At 44.7% G+C, this 17,496-nt stretch overlaps 1 protein-coding gene across 2 annotated transcripts in view; it reads right to left on the bottom strand.

The window, feature by feature from the left end:
- The window catches only part of PEA15 (proliferation and apoptosis adaptor protein 15), a 71,398-nt gene that overhangs the window by 8,498 nt on the left and 45,404 nt on the right, over nt 1–17,496 (bottom strand). For both annotated transcript variants that reach the window (XM_077259347.1, XM_077259352.1), the window contains exon 3: nt 3,313–3,468. In XM_077259347.1, the coding sequence (XP_077115462.1) occupies nt 3,313–3,468 (156 nt within the window). The remainder of the gene's footprint in view (nt 1–3,312; nt 3,469–17,496) is intronic.

Below are 17,496 nucleotides of genomic sequence, written 5' to 3'. Positions count from 1 at the left end.
CTCTGTTACCCTCCCTTCCTTTGAGGTGCACTCTGTGCGCATCTACTCCCCCTCCAACCTCCAACTGGCTGCCATTTACCGCCCCCCAGGGCCAGCCACCACCTTCTTTGACCACTTCACCACCTGGCTACTTCATTTCCTTTCTGCGGACATCCCCACTATTATCATGGGCGATTTCAACATCCCCATTGACACTTCCCTCTCAGCTGCCATTAAACTTCTATCTCTCACTTCCTCCTTCGGCCTCATTCAATGGTCTTCTGCAGCCACTCACAAAGATGGTCACACACTGGACCTCATCTTCACCCGCCTCTGCTCCCTATCTAACCTCTCTAACTCACCTCTTCCTCTCTCTGACCACAACCTTCTCACATTCTCATCTCTCTCCACTCCATGTCTACAATCCCCACCCCACAAACTTTCACACCCTCGCAGAAATCTTAAACATCTTGACCTACATTCATTATCTGAATCCCTCCTCCCTCTCACAGACATAAGTTCCATACACAATGCGGATGACGCTGCCGCTCTATATAACACCACAATAGCTGTAGCTTTGGAATCTGCTGCCCCACTTACACATACCAAAGCTCGCAAAATCAACAGACAGCCCTGGCACACCAGCCTGACCAAAGAACTGAGGCAAGCTTCCAGGGCTGCTGAGTGCAGATGGAAAAGATCCCACTCCAACGACCACTTCATCGCATTCAAACAGTCCCTCACTACTTTCAAGACCACACTCGCCACAGCTAAACAAACCTACTTCTCATCTCTCATATCCTCCCTGTCTCACAACCCTAAACAGTTATTCAACACCTTCAATTCTCTCTTCCGTCCCCCAGCACTTCCTCCCTCCCCACTTATCTCCGCTGAAGACTTTGCCTCATTCTTCAAGCAGAAGATTGATAGCATCAGAGACAGTTTTGGTCAACAAGCCCCAGTGTCCTTCCTCCCGACTTCCCTGCCCTTCACCTCCAAAACCAACTTCTCCACCATTACAGAAGATCAACTCTCCACTCTACTCTCTAGATCGCATCTCACCACCTGTGCACTTGACCCGCTCCCATCCCACCTCATCCCAAACCTCACCACAGTCTTCATCCCAACCCTAACCCATCTCTTCAACCTATCACTAACAACTGGTGTTTTCCCCTCAAGCTTTAAACATGCCTCAATCACACCTATCCTCAAAAAGCCCTCTCTTGACCCATCCTCTGTATCTAGCCATCGCCCTATATCACTTCTCCCTTATGCCTCTAAACTACTGGAACAACACGTCTACCTTGAACTGTCCTCCCATCTCTCTTCTTGCTCCCTCTTTGACCGCTTACAATCTGGCTTCCGGTCACACCATTCCACTGAAACTGCCCTAACTAAGGTCACCAACGACCTCTTAACCGCCAAGAGCAAGCGACACTACTCTGTTCTCCTCCTCCTCGACCTGTCGGCTGCCTTTGACACAGTGGACCATTCCATATTATTACAGACCCTCTCATCCCTTGGCATCACAGACTTGGCCCTATCCTGGATCTCATCATACCTAACAGACCGAACATTCAGCGTCTCCCACTCACACACCACCTCCTCACCTCGCCCCCTATCTGTCGGAGTCCCACAAGGTTCAGTCCTTGGGCCCCTGCTCTTCTCCATTTACACCTTTGGCCTGGGACAGCTCATAGAATCTCATGGCTTTCAGTATCACCTCTATGCTGATGACACACAGATCTACATCTCTGGACCAGATATCACCTCCCTACTAACCAGAATCCCTCAATGTCTGTCCACTATTTCATCCTTCTTCTCCGCTAGATTTCTGAAACTTAACATGGACAAAACAGAATTCATCATCTTTCCCCCATCTCACGCGACCCCCCCAACGAACCTAACCATTACAGTAAATGGCTGCCCACTCTCCCCAGTCCCACAAGCTCGCTGCCTCGGGGTAATCCTTGACGCTGATCTCTCCTTCAAACCACATATCCAAGCCCTTTCCACTTCCTGTCGACTTCAACTCAAAAATATTTCACGAATCCGTTCATTCCTCAACCAAGAATCTGCAAAAACCCTAGTCCATGCCCTCATCATCTCTCGCCTTGACTACTGCAACCTCCTGCTCTGTGGCCTCACCTCGAACACTCTCGCACCCCTCCAATCTATTCTAAACTCTGCTGCCCGACTAATCCACCTGTCCCCTCGCTATTCCCCTGCCTCTCCCCTCTGTCAATCCCTTCACTGGCTCACCATTGCCCAGAGACTCCAGTACAAAACCCTAACCATGACATACAAAGCCATCCACAACCTGTCTCCTCCATACATCTGTGACCTCGTCTCCCGGTACTTACCTACACGCAACCTCCGATCCTCACAAGATCTCCTTCTCTACTCCCCTCTTATCTCCTCTTCCCACAATCGTATACAAGATTTCTCTCGCGTATCACCCCTACTCTGGAACCCTCTACCACAACACATCAGACTCTCGCCTACCATCGAAATCTTCAAAAAGAACCTGAAGACCCACCTCTTCCGACAAGCCTACAACCTGCAGAACCACCGATCAACCAAACCGCTGCATGACCAGCTCTATCCTCACCTACTGTATTCTCACCCATCCCTTGTAGATTGTGATCCTTCGCGGGCAGGGTCCTCACTCCTCCTGTACCAGTTATGACTTGTATTGTTTAAGATTATTGAACTTGTTTTTATTATGTATACCCCTCCTCACATGTAAAGCGCCATGGAATAAATGGCGCTATAACAATAAATAATAATAATAATAACCATACGTGGACTTCCTAACACCTTCCTGTTCTGAAGGGCTGAAAACCAATACTTCCATGCCCCAGAGACCAAACATGGTTGGCATGTCATCATCTATCTTTGTGGAGGAACAGCCATGCTTGGAAATTAGTAGGTCATGAAGAACTGTGGCTATTCTACAACTTTTCTATTGACCAAGGTTTGGGGAAGGTGATGGTTCTCCAAGTTCCTAAGTGTCACTTGTAGGTTTAGACTTAACTTTATTTACCCAGTTGAGGTTTCCTAGACAAGATATACCTTTGGATCATTCTAGATACCAAAAACATTGTATTTTATTTTTTAGATGGTCTTCAATGATTCAAGAGTTATTTGAGGTCTTCTAAACCTCTAGTTCTTCATGATTCCTTCCAAACTTTATTCCTCTATCTGAACAAAAGTCATTACATTGAGAAAACAAATTTATGGCTCGTTTTTGTCAACTATTACAATTTATACATGTACACTGATGGCCCTAATGATGATGGAAAATCAAATCTTCAGGATAACATACAGTACCTTTGTATTTCTTAGCACTAGGGATCCGAGTGAGTTTTGTGTCAAGTTCTTCTTCTGCTGAAATTTTCAAAACTTTGGTCCTGTAGTCAATGACCATGGTGAGAAGGTCGGGACGTCGAGAGATCTCGAAAATGTGTTCTATGTAAGCAAGATTATCTGGAAATAATAATAAAAAAAAATCAACTAAAATACCAAAACTCAAAATAGCATTTTCAGGAAATATGATGTGAGCCTCGGCCACAGACTACTTAGGACACCATACACATTTGATCAAGGTCTGACAAATCTATAACCTTTGGAAAAATTGGATGATTCTTCCCTGATAGATGAAGCAGGGGAGAGAAGTATTGGGCTCTTTAAATCTGAACTCTTGATCCTTTGGTTGTCTCTAGAGGTAGGTCGCCACCAGAGGTGTCTGGCGCAAATTTACTCCACCACTCTTAGGCTACCCTTTGAAAACTCGTGTATGTGGGGCTGGTTGAGATCAAACCGGGGTCTATGTGACATTTATCATAATATTTTGATTAATAGACGCCATGTTGTCAATGCATGCTGGGAATTGTAGTTTTACCGCAGCTTGAGAGTCACAGGTTGGAGACCAATGATGTAGAGACGTGTCTGCAAAGAAGGATTTGTAGATTGCGAGCCCTCGTGGGCAGGGTCCTCTCTCCTCCTGTACCAGCTGTGACTTGTATTGTTCAAGATTATTGTACCTGTTTTTATTATGTATACCCCTCCTCACATGTAAAGCGCCATGGAATAAATGGCGCTATAATAAATAATAATGTTGTGTGATCGCTTTTGACTCGCAATACAACTGTTTATGGCACTTATTAATATATCTGTAAGGTGTCTTAAATGGATTGTCCAGGATTAGAAAAACATGGCTGTTTTTTCCAAAACAGTGCCACATCTATCTACAAGTTGTGTGAGGTATTACAGCTCAGCTCTTCTCACTTCAGTAGAGATGAGCAACAAAACAAACACAACCCATAAAGACGAGAGAGAAAAAAATAATGCATAAAATCTAATAGAAAAACATACAAAAATATAAAGTCTGGATATAAATAAAAGCTTTTTAGTGATAAATAATACACGACCATCATTTGATATCAGTGGAAAGGAAATTTCTCCCCGTGCTTTCAGAGAGGCCTAATTGTTACATCGGGTTGTCAGACAAGAGCCTGATGTCCGGGTGACACAAGGTACAATGCCTCACTTGTTCAGATTTCGAATGGTTCAGGCTTTCACGGATTGTTCTGTCGGATAACAAAGACAGAGTCCTCGACTTTACTTCTGGTGAATTCGTGACCCTGTCCTGGCACTTTTACCCCCCATCCATCGCAGCTACCACCAGTCACATCCCTGAAATGTCTTTAGAGGTTGTTTTTCATGTTTCTTGACTCAGGAAAACCCTCCGTTAGATCATCTATTTTGGGATATACAATGCTCAAAAAAATAGTTGTAAATCTTTATTCATTACATAGTGGAATGTGTTGAGAACAATAAAACCTAAAAATGATCAATGTAAATCACAACTAATATCCCACGGAGGTGTGGAGTTGGAATGATCCAACTTCAGTTGGAATGCCTCAAGACAAGGAAATGATGCTCAGTAGTGTGCGTGGCCTCCAGGTGCCTGTATGACCTCCCTACAACGCCTGGGCATGCTCCTGATGAGACGGCGGATGGTCTCCTGAAGGATCTCCTCCCAGACCTGGGCTAAAGCATCTGCCAACTCCTAGACAGTCTGTGGTGCAACGTGACATTGGTGAATGGTGCGAGACATGATGTCCCAGATGTGTTCAATCGGATTCAGGTCTGGGGAACGGGTGGGCCAGTCCATAGCTTCAATGACTTCATCTTGCAGGAACTGCTGACACACTCCAGCCACATGAGGTCTGGGATTATCCTGCATTAGGAGGAACCCAAGGCCAACCGCATCAGCATATGGTCTCACAAGGGGTCTGAGGATCTCATCTCGGTACCTAATGGCAGTCAGACTACCTCTGGCGAGCACATGGAGGGCTGTGCAGCCCTCCAAAGATATGCCACCCCACACCATTACTGACCCACTACCAAACCGGTCATGCTGAAAGATGTTGCAGGCAGCAGATCGCTCTGCACTGCGTCTCCAGACTCTGTCACGTCTGTCACATGTTCTCAGTGTGAACCTGCTTTTATCTGTGGAGAGCACAGGGCGCCAGTGGCGAATTTGCCAATCCTGGTGTTCTGTGGCAAATGCCAAGCGTCCTGCACGGTGTTGGGTTGTGAGCACAACCCCCATCTGTGGATGTCGGGCACTCAGATCATCCTCATGGAGTCGGTGTGTCAGGACTCTGAACATTTTTATTACCTTTTTGTGCATTACTGCCCTTTTCCAAGATGGCGTCTTTGGTTTCATGTGCACTGTGTCTTCCTGCTATAAAACTCCACCCCAGCCTTCAGTCTGTGCTAGAGTATTCTGCCTTGCATCCAGCTCCTGATGACTCCCTGGCTTTGCACCTGCACCTGCTCCTGTGAACCTGTGTGGAGATCCTGCCACTCAGCTCTGAGTTTCTGCTGCATACATCGGTTTCCAGTAATCCTCCATCTGGCTGCTTGTGTTTGTTTCCATCTGCATTTGCTGGACATGTAAACTGTTGCTGCTCTGCTTAAACCTGAGACTTTTACCCAGGCCTCCCTGGTTGTACTATGATATTATTTGAACTGCCTTATAAGCATATCTATCTGTGTTTGGACTACCAAGGACTTATTCGTGTCAAGTATCCTCAGGAATAATTGTGCTTCATAGACTTTCTGCGTGATTGCATTTTCCTCTGAAGTTTCCTATACACTGTGTTCCAAATTATTATGCAAATAATATTTCCTCATATTTTCTCTAAATTACCTATCTGAATTTCAGTCATTGTTATTTTCCAGTCATCTACTATTCTAGTATAATTGCAATGTTTTGGAACAAACTGCCTATGAAAACAGTATCTTTTAAAAAAAAATAAACACTCAAAATGCATGTTCCAAATTATTATGCACAGCAGAGTTTTCAACCTTTTATATTTTGAACAAAAAAATGGTCAATTGTGAAGTTATAAGCATTATCAGCTTATTACAAAATGAAATCAAACAGTTTTCAAGTGAAAACTTTATTCTAGGTGATGTTACATTTGCCCATAGGACCCCTTGTTCGAAAGAAGCTTTTGAACTCTCTCGTCCATTGAATTTGTCAGTTTTTGGAGGGTTTCTGCTTCAATTGTTTTGCATTTGAACAGAATACCCTCCCAGAGCTGTTGCTTAGATGTGAACTGCCTCCCGCCATCATAGACACTCCTTTTGATGATGCTCCAGAGGTTCTCAATGGCGTTGAGGTCAGGGGAAGATGGTGGCCACACCATAAGTTTGTCCTCTTTTATGCCCATAGCAGCCAGAGATGCAGATGTGTTTTTTGCAGCATGAGACGGTGCATTATCATGCATGAAAATGATCTTGCTGCGGAAAGCACGGTTCTTCCTCTTGAACCATGGCAGGAAGTGTTGTTTTAGAAACTCCACATAGATTATGGAGTTCATCTTTACCCCTTCAGGGATCATAAAGGGGCCGACAATCTCTCTCCCCATGATTCCAGCCCAAAACATTACTCCACCTCCTCCTTGTTGGCGCCTTAGCTGTGTTTTCATGGGGTGTCCATCAACCAGCCATCCTCCACTCCATCCATCTGGACCATTGAGCGTTGCACGACACTTATCGGTGAACAAAACAGTTTGGAAGTCAGTCTTCATGTATCGTTTGGCCCACTGGAGCCGTTTCTGCTTGTGTGCAGTGGATAGAGGTGGTCGACAGGATGGCTTACGCACAGCTGCAAACCTCTGAAGGACCCTGCATCTTGTTGTTCTGGGGACGTTGGAGGCACCAGCAGCTTCAAAAACTTGTCTGCTGCTATGACAAGGCATTTTTGCAGCTGCTCTTTTAACCTTACACAATTGCCTTTTGGAAAGAGTCCTCAATTTTTCCTTATCAGCACGCACACGTGTGTGCTGGGAATCATCTACATCCTTCTTGATTGTGCAATGATCACGATAAGGAGTCTTGGCAATGTTGATTGTAGTCATGCCTTGACCTAAATACTCCACAATTTGTTGCTTCTCGGCAGCCAACACATCCTTTTTCTTTCCCATTTTGGCAAAAAATGTAGGCTGCTTAATAATGTGGAACAGCCTTCTTAAGTAGTCTTGCCTTTATTTGGACACACCTGCCAAACTAATTTGCACAGGTATCTGCAATTGCTTTCAGTGATATAAAGAGCCCTGACACACATCACCATCAATGAGTTTAAATGACAAACAAAAAAATTCTAACCTTATCACTCCTAAACTCTTTGTGCATAATAATTTGGAACACAGTGTAGACTGTTAAGCTGCATTTAATATTCACACCAAGTGTTGTGGACTTGAGTTTCTCTCTGCACCTGTTTGAATCACCGTGTGATAGTATAGACTTTACCACTTATAAAACTGTGTCCTGTAGTTGTCTTGTTCCATGCAAAGAGTCTCCTGAGTTATCCCTTATAATCATTACAGGATTCTCTAGCCTCAAAAGAAGAGACTGCTGGAACAATGACTGCAGAGAGCAGACTAGAGCAGGTGTTCTCCATAATTAGATCACTGCAGAAAGATGTGGAAGGTCTGCAAAAGAATTTGGAAGCATTGAACACAATCAACAAGTGTTTGGACAAACTTTGCAGGACTTAAGCACCCGCATGGCAGCCCAGGAAAACAAACTTGCTGGCATAGAGTCCCAGTATGAATGGGCTTTTCAGGACATAAGCACGCAAATGGCTGCACAAGCGACTTTACCATCTGGGCAACCGCCACCAGCTAGCCCACCTAAGATGCCCCCATTCAGATTTAATGGTGATCGCGACAAATCTCGTGGCTTTGCGAATCAATGTATGCTATATTTTGATGTGCATGCTGACCGTTTTCCTAATGATAGATCCAAAGTATTGTGTGTAATAATACTGCTGACCGCACGAGCGCTCGTCTGGGCGAATCCGATGATTGAGTCTCGTGACCCGCGGTTAAATAATTTGGACAATTTTTTGGCAGCTATGGCATTAATGTTTGATGACCCTAATCGCCGTGCAACCGCTGAATCTGCTTTATTGTCTTTACGCCAGGCTAAACGTTCTGTTATTGAGTATGCTACTGAATTCAGGAGATTAGCGGTAGATACTAATTTGGACAGTTATGCACAATTACCTATTTTTAAGAGGGGTCTGTCTAGCATTGTAAAGGATGAATTAGCTCGCTCTGAATCACCACAAAAGCTAGAGACATTTTTACAGCATTGTGTGCGCATTGACATTCGCCTTACTGAGCGTAGGCAGGAGAAGTTTGCTGCAAATAACCGTATTTCTAACTTTTCCCTTCCTTCCAAAGAGCCTGCAGGTAAAACATCTCGAGAGGTAGAGGAGGTGCCCATGCAAATTGATTCTGTTCAGAGGCGCGAGAGTAATGAGCGCCGGGAGCATTGCCTTCGAGAAAGTCTATGTTTCTACTGCGGCCAGTCTGACCACTTTCTAATCAACTGTCCCAAGTGTCCCAAGCGGCCTAACAAGGTGCTAGCAGCAGTAGGGGAGTATGACAACTATGATGATGAATCTGACATCTCTGAATGTATCCTGCCTTTAAACGCTGTATTCCATTCACTTTCTATGTCTTCACCAGCCAAGGAGCTAAATGAAAAGAACTCTCACTGTTCTCTCCCAATTAAGATCCTGTGTACAGGACAGTGGATTTCCAGTGCAGCTATGATTGACTCTGGTGCAGGTGGCAATTTTATGGATATCGCATTTGCCAAGGAACATGGTATTGAAATTCAGCAAAGAGCCTCTCCAATTACCATGGAAACAGTGGATGGGTCACCTTTAATCTCCGAGCCTGTGGATCAGGAGACCGCACCCCTTGAGATTTTGTTGGAGCCTAATCATCAAAAGCAACTCTCTTTCTTGTTAATATCTTCTCATTTTCCTGTGATTTTAGGCATCCCTTGGCTGCTTTCTCAGAATCCAACTATCAACTGGGAGACCAAGGAGATTATCTTTCCAACAAGGAGCAACTCAGCATTAACTGAAGCTGTCCACAAGTCCACAGCTACAGAACCACCGGTACAGGTATTTACTTTACCTTCAGCATATAAAGAGTTCTCTGACATCTGTGACAAGAAGAATGCAGATCAGCTTCCTCCACACAGGCATTATGACTGTCCCATTGAGTTGCTTCCTGGGGCAGCTATTCCTTTTGGTAACGTATATCCTTTGGCGGCACCTGAGATTCAAGCCTTAAAGGAGTATATTGATGAAAGTCTGGCCAAAGGCTTCATACGTCCTTCTTCTTCTAGAGCAGGGGCACCTATATTTTTTGTAAAGAAGAAGGATGGGTCTCTGAGACCCTGTCTGGACTATTGAGAGCTCAATAAGGTAACCGTACGGAATCGTTACCCTTTGTCTCTGATTCCCGAATTACTGGAAAGAGTCCGCCATGCTAAGGTGTTCTCTAAACTGGATCTTCGTGGGGCTTATAATTTGGTGCATATTCGTCCAGGGGATGAGTGGAAGACAGCATTCCGATGCCGGTATGGACACTTTGAATATCTCTTGATGCCCTTCAGGCTTTGTAATGCCCCTGCAACGTTTCAACACCTTGCTAATGACATTTTCAGAGATTTGTTGGACCAGTTTGTGGTGATCTATTTGGACGATATTCTAATCTTTTCTGACTCTCTACAGGAACACGAAGAACATGTCAAAGCCGTTTTAAGACGTCTGAAAGAGAACCATGTGTATATCAAGCCGGAGAAATGCGAGTTCCTTCGTTCTGAGATACAGTTCTTAGGTTATATCATCTCTCCCCAGGGGCTGAACATGGAATCTGGTAAGATTCAGGCTATCCTTGACTGGCCGGTACCCGAGAACGTTAAGGAGGTGCATCGTTTTATTGGTTTTGCAAATTTCTACAGACGTTTTATTCGAAATTTTTCTGATATTATCCGTCCCATTACTTCCTTGACAAAGAAGGAAAAGCCCTTTAAGTGGTCATCACAGGCTCAAGAAGCTTTTGATCGGCTTAAGATCTGTTTCACCTCAGCACCGCTGTTGATACACCCAGATCCAACACTTTCTTTCATTGTGGAGGTGGACGCTTCTGATAATGCCTTGGGAGCTATTCTCTCCCAAAGAACTGGAGAGAAGGGTCTGCTGCATCCTTGTGCTTTCTTTTCCCGTAGACTAACCTCAGCAGAGAAGAACTACGATGTGGGAGACAAGGAATTGCTGGCTATTATTGCGGCTTTCAAGGAATGGAGGCATCATCTGCAAGGAGCTGCACAACAGATCGTAGGGCTTACTGACCATCGCAATTTAGAGTTCCTCAGATCTGCTAGATGTCTTTCTCCTCGTCAGGCTCGTTGGAACTTATTTTTAAATCAATTTAATTTTGTTATCTCGTACCGTCCAGGTTCTCGTAATGGGAAGGCTGATGCTTTATCCCGAATCCATGCTGCGGATTCCGTACCTGGAGCCCCATCCAAGACCATTCTATCTGATGCCAGTTTCATCGGAGTTATCCACGATCAGGACTTGTGGAAGAAGTGCAGGGAGGCTTATGACGGTGATGTATTTCTGGCCAACCCACCTGTTGATATTAATCTTGCCTTTAAGGGTGGCATGTGGTTCAGAGATCGACGTATCTACGTCCCTGAGGCCGTCCGTCTGCAGATCCTCAAGTTGGTACATGACTCCAAGTTGGCTGGTCACAGGGGGGTACAGAAGACACAAGAGTTCCTAAGCCGATTTTTCTGGTGGCCAACTTGCCTGAAGGATACTAAGGACTATGTTCTGTCTTGCGAGGTTTGTGCTCGTTACAAGACTCCTCGTGTGGCACCTGCGGGTCTCCTGCAATCATTACCTGTTCCGTCCCGACCTTGGGGGTCTATATCAATGGACTTTATTGTGGAGCTGCCTACATCGGGGGGCATGAATACGATCATGGTAGTAGTTGATCGCCTGACTGAAGTCGCTCATTTTGTTCCATGCACCGGCCTCCCCTCAGCTAAGGATACAGTAAACTTGGTTATTCAGAATGTCTTCCGGCTGCATGGGGTCCCGGATGAGATCATCTCTGACCGTGGCGTACAGTTCACTTCAAGATTCTGGAAGGGGTTTTGCTCTGCACTCAATATTAATGTCTGTCTCTCTTGCGCTTACCATCCCCAGACAAATGGTCAGACTGAGCGTACCAACCAGACGTTGGAACAATATCTAAGATGCTATGTTAGCCATCTCCAAGATGATTGGTTGGAATTACTGCCGTTAGCCGAATTTTCATACAATAATTCTCAGAGCACCTCCACTAAGTTCACTCCTTTCTTTGCCAATCTGGGTTATCATCCATGTATCTTACCTAGGTCTCTGATTAATTCTCCGGTTCCAGCAGTTGAGGAAAGGCTGACTGAGATGAGGCAAAATCTGGAGGTTCTGAAGGAATCCCTGACCACGGCTCAAGAACGTTATAAGAGATCGGCTGATAGATTCCGTAAACCTGCACTCATGTTCAAGGTAAGAGATTCCGTGTGGTTATCAACTAAGAATCTGAAGTTAAACGTTCCTTCACAAAAACTTGGACAGAAATTCATTGGTCCTTTCAAGATCAACGGTATTGTGAGTTCTGTGGCCTGCCGTCTGAAGCGGCCTAGGACTATGAAGGTACACCCAGTTTTTCATGTATCGTTACTAAAGCCTGTATCTCCTAATACCTACCAGGGACGTGTTGTGCCACCTCCGCAGCCTGTGGTGATTGATGGGCAAGAACAATTTGTGGTGGAGGAAATTATTGATTCCAGGATTCGCAGGAATCGGCTCCAATATCTTATAAGATGACAGGGATATCTCCCTGAGGAAGACTCTTGGGAACCTGTGGACAACATCAATGCCCAACAGAAGATCTCTTGTTTTCATCAAAGATTCCCTGAGAAACCAGGTCCAGGATCATCCTGAGGCAGCTTCTAAGGAGGGAGTAATGCCAGGACTCAGAACATTTTGATTACCTTTTGTGCATTACTGCCCTTTTCCAAGATGGCGTCTTTGGTCTCATGTGCACTGCGTCTTCCTGCTATAAAACTCCACCCCAGCCTTCAGTCTGTGCTAGAGTATTCTGCCTTGCATCCAGCTCCTGACGACTCCCTGGCTTTGCACCTGCACCTGCACCTGCTCCTGTGTGGAGATCCTGCCACTCAGCTCTGAGTTTCTGCTGCATACATCGGTTTCCAGTAATCCTCCATCTGGCTGCTTGTGTTTGTTTCCATCTGCATTTGCTGGACATGTAAACTGTTGCTGCTCTTCTTAAACCTGAGACTTTTACCCAGGCCTCCCTGGTTGTGCTAAGATATTATTTGAACTGCCTTATAAGCATATCTATCTGTGTTTGGACTACCAAGGACTTATTCGTGTCAAGTATCCTCAAGAAAAATTGTGCTTCATAGACTTTCTGCGTGATTGCATTTTCCTCTGAAGTTTCCTATAGACTGTTAAGCTGCGTTTAATATTCACACCAAATGTTGTGGACTTGAGTTTCTCTCTGCACCTGTTTGAATCACCGTGTGATAATATAGACTTTACCACTTATAAAACTGTGTCCTGTAGTTGTCTTGTTCCATGCAAAGAGTCTCCTGAGTTATCCCTTATAATCATTACACAGTGTCTAATTGTTTGTGCAGACACAGGCACATTTGTGGCCTGCTGGAGGTCATTTTGCAGGGCTCTGGCAGTGCTCCTCCTGTTCCTCACTGCTCAAAGGCGGAGGTAGCGGTCCTGCTGCTGGGTTGTTGCCATCCTACGGCCCCCTCCACATCTCCTAGTGTACTGGCCTGTCTCCTGGTAGCGCCTCCAGCCTCTGGACACTACGCTGACAGACACAGCAAACCTTGCCACAGCTCACATTGATGTGCCATCCTGGATGAGCTGCACTACCTGAGCCGCTTGTGTGGGTTGTAGAGTCTGTCTCATGCTACCACGAGTGTGAAAGCCCAATCAACATTCAGAAGTGACCAAAACATCAGCCAGAAAGCATTGGTACTGAGATGTGGTCTGTGGTCCCCACCTGCAGAACTTGATAATTGTGTCTTGATGATAGTCAATAATTTCCATCTGTGGTCTATTCCATTTGCACAAAAGCATGTGAAATTGATTGTCAAACAGTGTTGCTTCCTAAGTAGACAGTTTGATTTCACAGAAGTTTGATTTACTTGGAGTTATATTGTGTTGTTTAAGTGTTCCCTTTATTTTTTTGAGCAGTGTATTATTGATACGGCTCCATCACGGGATCCCAATGTCTTGACAGACTCAATCCGGAGAACTAGTTGTGAGTAATGTATACTGTACATGTCTCTGCTCCATGTGTGAGAATTTTGGAGTGGCCATAAAGATAAGGATGACTGGGTTCTGTATTCTATGGATGTAGCAGAGCTGAATTTTGGATGCAGCAGAGCTGAGTTATGAAAGCAGCAGAGTTGAATTAAGAAACCAGAAGAGCTGAATTATGGATGTGGAGAGCTGAGTCATGGATGTAGAAAAACTGAGAAATGGATGTAGAGTAGCTGAGTTATGGATGCAGGGGAACTGAGTTATGGAGGCAACAGAGCTCAGTTATAGATGTGCAGAGCTGAGTTATGGATTCAGGACAGCTGAGGTATAGATGTGCAGAACTGAGTTATGGATGCAGCAGAGCTGAGTTATAGATGTGCAGAGCAGGGTTATGTATGGAGCAGAAGCAGAGCTAAGTTATGGATGTAGAGAAGCTGACGTATGGATTTAGCAGAAGCAAAGCTGAGTTATGGATGCAGCAGAGCTGCTTTATGGATGTGCAGAGCTGAGGTATGGATGGAGAAGAAGCAGAGCTGAGTTATGGATGTAGAAGAGCTATGTTCATCATTTCCCACACCTCCGAGAGATGGGAAATAGGCATGAAGGGATGTGTCTGCAGCAACATAAATTTCCGACTGTCCCATTGAGAGTAAAAGGCATGGAGGCCGAGCATGCTCATGCTGAGCATATGTTTTTGCTGTCCAGGAGCCTCGATCTCTACCTGAGATTGGCAAATGGAGGTCACCACGTAAGGGAACTTGCCCCTACAACATTGCTGACGTCTCAATTTAGCTTTGCGTTTCGTGGCAGAGTATTGGACTGGTTCATTAAATTGTGCCCTGGCACAAGCTGTCTCCGTCCCTTGATGGCTTCATGATACCGTTCTCACTTGCAGATCCAAAAAAACTGAAATGTGCTCAGTGTTACGGGGACAGAGCGCCACGTTGCCAGGGAACCAGGTTGGCAATGAGATGCCAAAGCTCAAGAAAGGTCTCCCAGATCCGGTGCTGGGATGTAGAGAGAAATGTCACTTTAATTATTGTGTGAAAATAACAATCTCCTGTGCAAACAAGACTGTCAAGGTCCCCAACCAAAACGACCACAAACATCTCCATAACAGTCATCCGTTATGGCCGCCGTTGTTATCATTCATTATATACACCAGTATTAGGAAACCTGGCTGCTTTCTACTAAAAACAGCGCCTCTGCTTTCCACAGGTCGTGTGTGTTATTACACATTGGCCACATTTGCTTTAACTCCTTCTCTCTCAGACAATTTTTTTTATTTATTTATGTTTTCATTTTTTTTCCTCTCCTTCTTCCACGATCCACAATTACATCATTTTACCATTGACATACAATGGCAGCCTAATGGTACCATGTGATGGTGACACGAAACATGGGATGGGGCGTACCCAAAACGGGGCGCCACCAGGGTTGTCAACTTCATTTAAGGGGTTTAATCGCAGTTTTATCGGGAGTGGGCTCAGGCCCTGCCTCCACACCGTACACCCTGACATGTTCATCACTCATCAGGAAGGGCATGTCCATAGCAACCAATCAGAGCTCAGCTTTCATTTCTAAAAAGGATCGGGTTAAATTAAAGCAGTGCTGTAATTGGTTGCTATGGGCCACAAAAACATTTTTTTCATGATAAATTTGCTGTATATATATATATTTTTGCTTTTGTTTGAGGGGTGATTAATATGACACCTCAAAAATTGGAGATATGGGGCTCCTACCATATCAATATGGTGGAGCAGTTCATTGTATGCCAATATGTACAATATATACACCACTGTGTATGATGTGTTTCTTTTTTTTCACCTTGAGGCATTAAATAAATGTTAGTTCAGGAGATGACAAGGGGTTAAACGATTTTCACAGTGGCGGGGGGAGCCGCATCGCAGGTGGTGGTCCCTCCAAAGGCATCCAGCAGGCATTGGCATAGCAACAGAAGACTCCAACGAGGCCCTGACCAGCACTGTGCTGAGAATTGATATAAAGGCCTCAGTACGATTCTCTCCCTCCTCCTGCACCACAGGACACAACTGCACCTGTAATTTTTCCCTCTCCTCCGTTAATATCACTGACATAGAGAAAGTAGCCTCCTGCAAGGCTCCCGCATCTGTGAAAAGATGCACAAAGGTGTCGAAGATATCATGATATATCATGACCCTCCACTTTTTCTGTTTGTTCTAGAATACATATGTCAAATCTGGCCCACAGGGCGAGTATATTGGCCTGCAACATCGAGCTGTGCCCCGAAGATATTTGACCCACGACACCAGGCGGGTTCCCCCCCAACATCTCACTTTCAATTATATCGGCATCCAAGATGCCGATACAGTTGAAGGCAATGATGGAGGAGGGAGCGTTGACATAGTGGATGTGATGACGTCATTACAATGCACCTGCTGTACTGTGCAGAGGATCTTAAGAGACCGGGGCAGCAGGGTAACAGAGGCAGAGGTATTTATTTTTTTTAATGTGAGGCTTCTTACTGTATTGAGCATTATGTGGGGCCATTATACTGTACGGAACACTATGTGGGGCCATTACACTGTATGGAGCACTATATGGGGTCATTATACTGTATGGAGCACTATGTGGGGCCATTATACTGTATGGAGCACTATGTGGGCCCATTATACTGTATGGAGCACTATGTGGGGCAATTATACTGTATGGAGGACGATGTGGGGCCATCATACTGTATAGTGCACTAAGTGGGGCCATTATACTGTATGGAACACTTTTTGTGGCCATTATACTGTGTGGAGAACTATGTGGGGCCCCTTATACTGTATGGAAGGCAATGCATGGCCCAGTTATACTGTATGGAGGACTATGTGGGGGCCATTACTCTGTGTTGAGCACTTTTTGTGGCATTTATACTGTATGGAGAGCTGTGTGGGGATTACAATTGGAGAACCACACTGTGATGGGGGCCACCATTCTGTGTCGGGGGAATGAGGGAGGGGGGTACAGTAGAGTACCGTGTGTGTGGAGGGTACTGTCAAGGAATTCACTGTGGGATTATCATACTGCGTTTGGGGGCGCTTTTGTTTGTGTCTTACTTTATTATCTGTATTACTCAAAGTCTTTTATCCTTTGGTATGACATATTTAATTTAGGCCATTGGGCCATATGCTTTTTACTGCTCTCACAAAGCATTATATTATTCCAATATTAATTCTAAAATTTATTAATTTAAAGGTGCTTTGTTCGTGGGACCACCCCTTTAATCTTGTTTCCATATTACAAAGTTAATCGTTATATTTGATAAGGAAAAACTTTCTCAATTGTATATGCAGATTGCCTCTTCAGAGAGAAAGAGGACTTGACCTCTATAGCGCCACCTGTTGGAAACAGGCATCTTGACATACTAGAGCTGGTATGTTACTCTCCACAAGGAGAAATGTTTCCCCTTAGATCCCTTTCTCAATTGTAGATATTTTTTTAAATAAATATCATAGTTGGCCTGCAGCTTTGTCAAAGCTTTTTATTTTGGTCCTCTGTGTATTTGAGTTTGGCATCCCTGTTCTAGAACAACCTGGAAACCATCAGCAAAAAGCTGTAACTGAGATCCAAAGTCTATGTTTTACTGATAGTGTATTTATTAAATATATGTTTTAACGCCAGCTTGCTGATGGCTTCTACTTAACCTAGAACCATAAATTACTCGCCTATCCCCTGTGCTCGGTTTGTACTAAAAAGTGAAAGAGATTAGGCACCATTTATTTAGAAATAATCTACAGAGCACGCTA

This window comes from Ranitomeya variabilis, chromosome 1 (assembly GCF_051348905.1).
Source record: "Ranitomeya variabilis isolate aRanVar5 chromosome 1, aRanVar5.hap1, whole genome shotgun sequence".
NCBI classification, from domain to species: Eukaryota; Metazoa; Chordata; class Amphibia; order Anura; family Dendrobatidae; genus Ranitomeya; species Ranitomeya variabilis.
The sequence above is the reverse complement of the archived record's forward strand: the minus strand, read 5'-3'. Positions and strand labels throughout refer to the sequence as shown.